Source organism: Plecotus auritus, assembly GCF_963455305.1.
Source record: "Plecotus auritus genome assembly, chromosome: 1".
Taxonomy (NCBI): domain Eukaryota; kingdom Metazoa; phylum Chordata; class Mammalia; order Chiroptera; family Vespertilionidae; genus Plecotus; species Plecotus auritus.
This window is the reverse complement of record NC_137770.1, coordinates 54,806,673-54,816,525: the sequence shown is the minus strand read 5'-3', so window position 1 is coordinate 54,816,525 and position 9,853 is coordinate 54,806,673. Positions and strand designations below refer to the sequence as shown.

Here is a 9,853-nt window from a genome sequence, read left to right as displayed (position 1 = left end):
TACAAAACCTGCTTTATAAATGATGCATATATCTCTGAAAACTTTAGTGGACATTAAAGCACAAGAATACAAAAATTAAATAAGTCCATCCCTTCTTAAGACCAAATTAGCTACATTAATATCAGCTGATCATGTCTTTTTCCAAATTCACTGATATGGTTATAGAAAATTTAAATTAATCAGTATAGATAAGGGAAAAATAGCTTATGTTTTACCACACATTAGCCTTATCGGTTGAAATAATGAGATGTTTCTGGAAAACATGCTCATCTCTTTGTTTTCAGTATATTTCAACACTCAGCTGGGATTTGTGCCAAGAGATAGAGGTATTGATCATCAAACCTGTAACACAATAAAAGTTGTTTAACAAACTGATGGTTGCCCAACAAAAATTGTTAGCTTTTCAGAGGCAGGGAACTTTTTATTTTAAAATTTGGCTTCTGCAATGGAATTTTGCTAAGTTTTTAAAGGTATTCTCTTTATTAACCCGCAACAATCATCATTTCAAAATCGTATATAAAAACTGTCACAACTGGTCAGAAACAAGGTTTCATGTTGCTCAAAATTATCTCTGACAGTGGCAAGACTTAACCTTTTGAGCCACTCTCAGCAGGCTGGTGATATAGCTCAATTAATATAACACACAATGATAGGTATTGCTCTTGAAAAAAAGCAAATTATTTTCCTATTTACAATTTTTGAAAAAGGTCTATTACAAAAATAATTTTCTTTTCTGTATATTTCCCTGCCATGGTAATGTTAAAACATATCTAGGTTCTCCTCAAACATCAAGCGTTAAGAGTATAGCATTACATTTTAAAGCATTCCCACACAGACAACATATTTTTTCAAGGCACTCTAAGAACTCTCAAGGACACTAAAAGAAAAATGTTCATCTTGTCTACTGATCTTTTAGGCATGTGTCCCCTCAAACTTTTCTAAATTGAACTGTTATAACTGTTTTTTCTTCATTTTCCATGGTAGAGTCCTTATGTTATTTTTCTTTTATTTGGAGCCACTCCTTCATTTTCAACTTGCTGAGCAGGCAGGCTTTTGGTTTCCGTGGAAACTGGATTCCTGCGGCTGTGTGTAGGCATTCTTGTTCCACTAATCTAAGAGTTGAAGCAAAGAACAGAAAATAGTTTAACAGGTTTACAACATATTTATATACTAGTACAGTCTACTCTGTATTATTACCACATGTATTACTTTCTTTGTGAGTGGTCCTTTATATATTTTTTAATCCCTAACCACCTGGCTGCTTCTAAATAAGCTTTAATCTCACAAAGTTTTAAAGTACTAAATTTTCAAGATCAGAGTAGATGAAGAGAAGTGGAGGGGAAACCACGTTCTGTGTTAAATTTGGAAGAGGTTGAAATGTTAAATTAGAAAATGAGGGAATTACAGGCGTTTTTAGCAACATGTCTGCCATAACAAAGATGAAGGGCAGGCAAGAGAAATGAAAACTATGAAGGGAGGGGAAGGAAATACAAGGTTAGAGCTGGTAAAGGAGAAATTCCAAAATGTAAGGATATTACAGAGGACTGAAAAAGAGAAAGAAGGGAAGTGGGGGAAGAAACTTTTTGGGGTGCTAGTTCTGCCTTAATGTCTACTCTTCAGGGCAAGTTGCTGCTCATCCTCACTTTCTAGCAGTAATTCACTGTCTAGGGAAGAGAGAGATATATTCTTAAGATACAATCCCTTGCTAATTATAGTCATTCTGAAGATGAGATCTGGAAATGCTGTCATCTCCTTGGCCACTGAGAGAGCATAAAGTTTTAAAATAGGTTAATGGAGAGCCATGCCTCACAGAGAAGGACCAAAGCTGCAAAAGCTGAGACCTTTCCCCCAGAACCTGTCCATATCTGCCTCTATTTTTCTTTTTTAAAATATGTTTTTATTGATTTTCAGAGAGAGAGGGATAGAGAGATAGAAACATCAATGAGAGAGAAACATCATCGCCTGGCTTCCTTCTGCAGGCCATGTGTCCTGCAGGACATGTGTCCTGACCAGGAACCAAACCAAGGACCTCTGGGTTCCTGGGCTGATGCTCAACCACTGAACCACACTGGCTGGGCTCTGACTCTATTTTCCCTAACCACTTTGTACCCTTCACATCTTGTCCAGTGAAGTATAGACTTTGGAGTGATGGGTGATATTGGAACTCCCAACACTCTCTTATTCCTAATCCAACAGACATATTACTAGCATTGTTCCAAAGGGTTACTGGCTCACTAAGAATGAAGCAGACCCCAGCTTCTCTCACCGAATATCTTGTCCCTTTTGGGGCATTTTTGGGTTTATAATTAGATGACTAAAAGGATAAACTTGAGTTGGGATTTGAGTCTGCCAGTCTGTCTGTTTGAATCTGATGAACTTCTGTAACATACTGATTAGGAAAGTGCTATGGCTTTTAGGTTATCTAGACTACTCCCCACTGCATATCCTATATAATAAAAGCCCAGCGACCAAAATGGCAGAACAACCAGAGACCAGAAAATCCATGGCCCAATGCCCTGGCTGGCCCCGCCCCCCAGCCGGGAACCGCACCCTGTTCCGGAGCCCCCATCAGGGAAGGTTGGCTGGCACCAATGGAGGAAAACAAACGAATGGATATAGAATTCAAAACCACGGTTATAAGGCTTTACAAGAATATCCTAGAAAAGGCCGATAAATATAACGAGACCCTTGAAGATATGAAAAAGGACCAACTAGAAATTAAACATACACTGACTGAAATAAAAAATATTATACAGAGACCCAACAGCAGACTAGAGGAACACAAGAATCAAGTCAAAGATTTGAAATACAAAGAAGCAAAAAACACTCAACCGGAAAAGCAAAAAAAAGAAAAAAGAATCCCAAAAGTTGAAGATAGTGTAAGAAGCCTCTGGGACAACTTCAAGCGTACCAACATCAGAATTATGGGGGTGCCAGAAGAAGAGAGAAAGCAAGATACTGAAAACCTATTTGAAGAAATAATGACCGAAAACTTCCCCCACCTGGTGAAAGAAATAGACTTACAAGTCCAGGAAGCGCACAGAACCCCAAACAAAAGGAATCCAAAGAGGACCACACCAAGAAACATCATAATTGAAATGCCAACAGCAAAAGACAAAGAGAGAATATTAAAAGCAGCAAGAGAAAAACATTTAATTACCTACAAGGGGGCACCCATATGATTGTCAGCTGATTTCTCAACAGAAACTATGCAGGCCAGACGGGAGTGGCAAAAAATATTCAAAGTGATAAATAGCAAGAACCTACAACCAAGACTACTTTACCCAGCAAAGCTATTATTCAGAATGGAAGGTCAGATAAAGAGCTTCACAGATAAGAAAAAGCTAAAGGAGTTCATCAACACAAAACCAGTATTATATGAAATGCTGAAAGGTATTCTTTAAGAAGAGGAAGAAGAAAAAAGTAAAGATAAAAATTATGAACAACAAATACATATCTATCAAGAAGTGAACCTAAAAATCAAGTGAATTAAAAATCTGAGGAACAGAATAAACTGGTGAATATAATAGAATCAGGGGCATAGAAAGGGAGTGGACTGATAATTCTCAGGGGGAAAAGGGTATGGGGGGTGCAGGAAGAGACTGGACAAAAATCGTACACCTATGGATGAGGACAGTGTGGGGGGAGGTAAGCGCAAAGGGTGGGGTGGGAACCGGTGGAGGGGAGCTATGGGGGGAAAAAGGAGAAACAATTGTAATAATCTGAACAATAAAGATTTATTAAATTTAAAAAAAGGGTAATATATAAATTGACCCTAATGGCGAATGACCAGAATGACCTCTTGACCAGTCACTATGAGGCGTACTGACCACCTCTTGGTCTTTTTCCCCAGCCAGCAGGCTCCAATTGCCCGATGATGAACAGGGAACCAGGGGTGCATGGCAGGGGATGCAGGCAGCGCCAGGCCAAGGCCCCTACCCCACCGGTCACCCCATACACAGAGGGCAACCCGTGGCGGATGCAGGGCCGGCGAGTGGGCGGGAATGGCCGACACCTCAGTCCCTTCCCATGGCTGTCAGGCTTCGATCACTCGATGGTGAATGGGGAACCAGGGGTGGGTGGCAGTGGGAGGGCAGGGCTGCCTGCAAGCAGCTGGGGAAGATGGCCCTGATTGTAGGCCAGGCCTAGGGACCATATCTGTACACAAATTTTGTGCGCTGGGCCTCTAGTTTACTATAAAAGCATACTGACCATACTAACTGTTATCTACTATATCACTGAGGAAAGCAAGCATTCTGAAATTTCCATTGTAAGACTGCGTGTGTGTGTATAATGAACGTTTATGACAGGGATTGTTGAAGGGAAAAGGGAGAGGCATAGACCCATTGCAAAACGACTGGAAACAGAAGTCAGGAGTAGCACAAAAAGCAAATGGGAGCCTCCTATTAAGCTTTGCTCTGTGCAGAGGGAGGCTCTACTGGGGTACTCTGAGGGTTTTAGTGCCTAAGGCACTACATGAAGATGAGATCTCAATTCAAGTAGACTAGAGACTAGGGGATCACATCAGAGGCAGAAACATTTGTTATATGAGTTTTTACACCATGAAATAGATGATTTCTGTTTCATATAGTCTTATTTCCCCAAGTTTCCTGAAGCTTTGATCTTTTCCTATTGCTATTAAGGCTGGTATCCCTATCTGTGCCTACATTGGTTAGACTAGAATGTCCCATTTCTATGGCCTAATTAGCAGGAAGTAGGGAGGAAAGTGGGGTAACTCCCACCCAATGTAGGGCTAGATTAGGGAGGTGTGTCAGAGGTTACCAAAAACTTTCCATGGGCTTGGAGAAAAAAATCAAACCAAGCATTAGTTACCTAATTTCTAGTGTACCTAATGCTAGGCTATACAACTGGGGCCTGGATAACCTCATTAAGTATTTGTTCTTGGATTGAATGCATGAAGCAGCTTTTTTTTAAAAAAAAAATATATATATATATTTTTATTGATTTCAGAGAGGGAGAGAGAGAAAGAAACATAATGCTGAGAATCATTGATTGGCTGCTTCCTGCATGTCCCACACTAGGGACTGAGCCCACAACCCAGGCATATGCCCTGACTGGTTATCAAACCATGACTTCCTGGTTCATAGTTTGACACTCAACCACTGAACCACACCAGCCAGGCTGCATGAACCATCCTAAAAAATACAAATGAACAAAGTGTTCTGTAGTATATATATTACTGAATTGTTTAACTTGGTATTTATGTGGCCAAATCCTGGACATATAGAATTGTGTCAAGGTATTGAAAGGAATAAGCCACTCCACAGAGAATTGTTGAGAAACTAACATCAGACTTTCTAAATCAAAAGGAAATCATTATTCTAGAAATAACATAAATCCATCTAAAATAGTTTTCAATTACTATTGTTAAGAAAATTCTGCTTTAGGAGGTTATAAAAATCACTAGAGGCCCGGTGCACAAAATTTGTGCACAGGGGAGGGGGTGTCCCTCAGCCCAGCCTGCACCCTCTCCAATCTGGGACCGTGAGAGGGATGTCCGACTGCCCGTTTAGGCCCGATCCCGGGATCGGGCCTAAACGGGCAGTCGGACATCCCTCTCACAATCCAGGACTGCTGGCTCCCAACTGCTCGCCTGCTTGCCTTCCTGATTGCCCCTAACCGCTTCTACCTGCCAGCCTGATCACCCCCTAACCACTCCCCTGCCAGCCTGATTGATGCCTAACTGCTCCCCTGCCAGCCCGATTGCCCCTAACTGCCCTCCCCTGCAGGCCTGGTCACCCCTAACTGCCCTCCCCTGCAGGCCTGGTCACCCCTAACTGCCCTCCCCTGCAGCAGGCCTGGTTCCCCCAAACTGCTCTCCCCTGAAGGCCTGGGTCCCTCCCAACTGCCTTTCCCTGCAGACCTGGTCGCCCCCAACTTCCCTCCTCTGCCGGCTTGGTCACCCCTTCCTGCCCTCCCCTGCAGGCTTGATCGCCCCCAACTGCCCTCCCTTGCAGGCCTGGTCCCTCCCAACTACCCTCCCTTGCTGGCCATCTTGTGGCGGCCATCTTGTGTCCACATGGGGGCAGGATCTTTGACCACATGGGGGCAGCCATCTTGTGTGTTGGAGTGATGGTCAATTTGCATATTACTCTTTTATTAGATAGGATAGAGGCCTGGTGCACAGATGGTGGCCAGCTGGTTTGCCCTGAAGGGTGTCCCAGATCAAGGTGGGGGTTCCCTTGGGGCGTGGGGTGGCCTGGGCGAGGGGCCTGTGGTGGTTTGCAGGCCAGCCATGCCCCCTGGCGACCCAAGCAGAGGCCATGGTATCTGGGGTTTATTTATCTTCTACAATTGAAACTTTGTAGCCTGGAGCGGAGCCAAGCCTTCTGCTTGTTCCGATGCAGCCCCCATTTCTGTTGGGATTTATATATCTTCTATAATTGAAACTTTGTAGCCTTAAGCAGAGGCCTGGGCCGGCCAGGGCTGCAGAAGCTTGGCTTCCTCCATAGCCGCGGGCAACCCTAGCCTCCTCTCTTTCCAGCTCCGTGGCTGCCACCATTTCTGTTTGGGTTTATGTATCTCTCGTCATTGAAACTTTGTAGCCTTGAGTAGAGGCCTAGGCCAGCAAGGGCAGGCAGAAAGCTTGGCGTCCTCCATTGCCGGGGAAACCCAAGCCTCCCTCCTGCTCTCTGTGGCCGTAGCCATCTTGGTTGGGTTTATTTGCATATTCGCTGATTGGCTTGTGGGTGTGGCTTGGGGGCGTGGCTTGTGGGTGTAGCAGAGGTACAGTCAATTTGCACATTACTCTTTTATTAGATAGGATTACTTGTATTAAATGTAAACTAGAAATAGCCAACCAAAACTTTAGGTAAAATGATTTAAAATGCTAACAACTAACTTTCTCCATTCTTTCACTAGTAGCAACTAATTAACATTTATAAATCTTCCTGGACAAAGTTAACTAAAAATGTGTAAGGAGTCCTCATTTCTAAAAAGATGTTCTCAAACAGTAACATTAAAAAACTGAAAAACATATAAACACCCCACTCACTAACTTATGGAAAAAACTTCAGCATTTGCATTTCAGCTATTTTTCAAATGACTTGGGTATATTTACTCAAAAAGAAAGAAAAATACAAGAATGGAAAACATCTACAGGATAGACAAGTGATATATGTTCTGGGACACACATGCTAAAGAGATTGCAGAACTCAGACAATGATTTGGACTGAAAGATTTTTGGCAGCAGGGAAGGAAAATACACTGGGTTTTTGTTTTCTGAACATTCATATTTATATTTGTAGGGGACAAAACTTTTACTAAAACTAAACTCAAATTGGAATTTCTTCCATGATATAAAGAATGAGTGCCGTGGTAAAGAGTATTTCTAGCCATGGCTTTACAGAAGTTTCAGATAGAGAAAAATCATTCAACTGGTATTTCTGGGAAGGAATCTATAAAGAGAGTAACATTAATTATAATTCAATAAATACCGAGTTATACAATACTTAGCAAAACACAAAGTCTTTAACATTTTATTGTATTTTTTTTTGTGTGTGTGTGGTGGGGAGGAGGCTTAGAAAACATTTATTTCTCACAGTTCTAGAGGCAGAAAAGTATAAGATCAAGGTGCCGGCAAATTCTGTTCTGATGAGGATTTGTGTCCTGGTTTGTAGATGGCTGTCTTGTTGTATCCTCACATGGCAGGGCGTGTTTTATTGTACTTTTAATAAGGCACACTGCATTCTCTAATTACTAATACTTTTTTTATATGTTTCTATATCATGCTTATCAATTTTAATTGCATCATCATAATTTTATTGTATGTATTCTTCTGTAAATTGTCTCAAATATTTAATGAAGTGAAGCAGTATCATAAACAAAAACTACCAAAAACTTAACTTTGCTTTTCATAGGAACACAGGGATTTAACTATGTGGATGCCTTACTTATGCCATCCCCCCAACCCCCGACCCGGGCAAGCTAGTGTAATTTCCTTTAGTTGACTTATAAAGCTTACAAAAAAAGAGAAAGTTTCCTGACATAACAATTGAACTCAGTAGAGCATACAACTTTATCTATCCTTCCTATGGATGAAGTTTTTACAATGGTATTATGATTAATATGGCAAATGTGGACATCACTATATAGTCAGTGAAATAGATTTTTTTTTTTTTCTTTTTTTGAATCAAGAGGTCCCTGGTTCAAAAACGCCTTTGGCATCATCTATTATACCAAAATAAATGATGCATTGCATTGTCTACTTGGGAAAAAGTGTAAGCATTGACCACCAAGTTAGTTGAAAAAAAAAATTAATCATATTTGTATATCTAAAGCAGGGATGGGTAGCATCAGGCCTACAGGCTGTATAAGGCCTGCGAAGTGAAATAGATTAATAATAAACAACCAATGGGACATTTATTTTTTTTTAAAAAGATCTTACCTTTTGTTGTGTTGTGGGACCCAGTGACTTAGGTGGAAAAGTACAAGGTATTCTTCCATGATGGATATGATATGGTAACAACAGACTGGGATCTAATGGAACCCAGGGAACTGAGAGACTGGAAGGTACAGCAGGAAGGCTGCAATGTGTTTTATGCAAATTGTATGCTGTCCTAGTAAGCTTTCCGTCAGAGGTCTTATAGATCAGGAGTGAAGAATCTTCTGCTGCATGGGACAACAAGTAGGAACCCTCCTGCAAGCTAAATGCACACAATGAAACTCAACTCAGTGTGTCAATTTCAACAGCATTTTCTTAATCATGGTCTATGAGTAAATAAAAAATATGGGAATGGAATACCACCTCTAAAAATACTTTTATGACCAAATAAGATTTAAGAAGTCTTTTAAACTATTTTCACATCTTTTAGGCAACTAATTTTAATTCTTATTCCAAAGTTCAGGATATATAATTATTTTCATTTTACTGTCCTATCAGCCACTTTGTAAGTTTTCAATAATTTAATGGGAAACAAATAGTTTGCCTAATTCTCTAATCCATGGACAACACATTTATATAGAAAAACATTTCATGAATGTACATTTTTATAATTCTTATACAGAACATTTTAATTCATTCAACCAACATTGCACCTACTTTGTATCTAGTAATAGGTGAAGAGAGATACAAAAGTGAATATGACACATTCACCACACTGAGCAGCTTAAAAGAAAGTAGCAGAAACAGTCAACATAACAATCGCAATACAATATGAGGTGCTACGAAAATAAAAGTAACGATAACAGTTGATACATATTGAATGTTTACCATGAGTTAACTCTTGTACTGCTTATATCCATTTTATTATTAAATACTCCACAACAAACCTTCAAGGCATAATATTAATTATTAACCCTATCCTATGTAATAAAGAGGGAATATGCTAATTGACCCTCACGCCATCCGGCTTGCTACGTGCGCCTGCCTCCGGAGTCCCCCAGTTCCCTCAGCCCCCCAGCCGCCCAGGGCTGCCCGAGGCTCAGGTAACCAAGGCCGGCCGAGGCTTGCGCTGTCGGCAGTGGCAGCAGCAGAGGTGTGTTGGGGCATTGCCTTCCCCTGATCGCCAGGTCACCTCCTGCCCCTGCAGGCTCCCGGACTGTGAGAGGGGCCAGGCAGGGCTGAGGGACCCCCCCCCCCCCCCTCCAGTGCATGAATTTTCATGCAACAGGCCTCTAGTCTATGTATATAAAAGCCATATATGCATATTGTCCCTTTGGGAGTTTGACTGGGAGTTAGATCGCTCACTATGATGTGTGCTGACCACCAGGGGGCAGCGTGGAACAAAGGAAGGCCCTGGCCGGCAGTCAGGGAAGGGAGGCCTGGGCTGGCAGCCGAAAGGCCCTGATTGGTCCTGATCACCGGCCAGGCCTAGGTACCCTACCCATGCAT

General features: G+C 41.6%; 1 protein-coding gene across 2 annotated transcripts in view; it reads right to left on the bottom strand.

Moving 5' to 3' along the window:
• Nucleotides 1-397: 397 nt before the first annotated feature.
• Nucleotides 398-9,853, bottom strand: part of ICE2 (interactor of little elongation complex ELL subunit 2) — a 79,705-nt gene continuing 70,249 nt past the window's right edge. For both annotated transcript variants that reach the window (XM_080687270.1, XM_080687271.1), the window contains exons 15-16: nucleotides 8,408-8,666; nucleotides 398-1,112 (exon numbers count right to left, since the gene is read on the bottom strand). In XM_080687270.1, coding sequence (XP_080543396.1) covers nucleotides 990-1,112; nucleotides 8,408-8,666 — 382 coding nt within the window. In that variant the 3' untranslated portion in view covers nucleotides 398-989. The remainder of the gene's footprint in view (nucleotides 1,113-8,407; nucleotides 8,667-9,853) is intronic.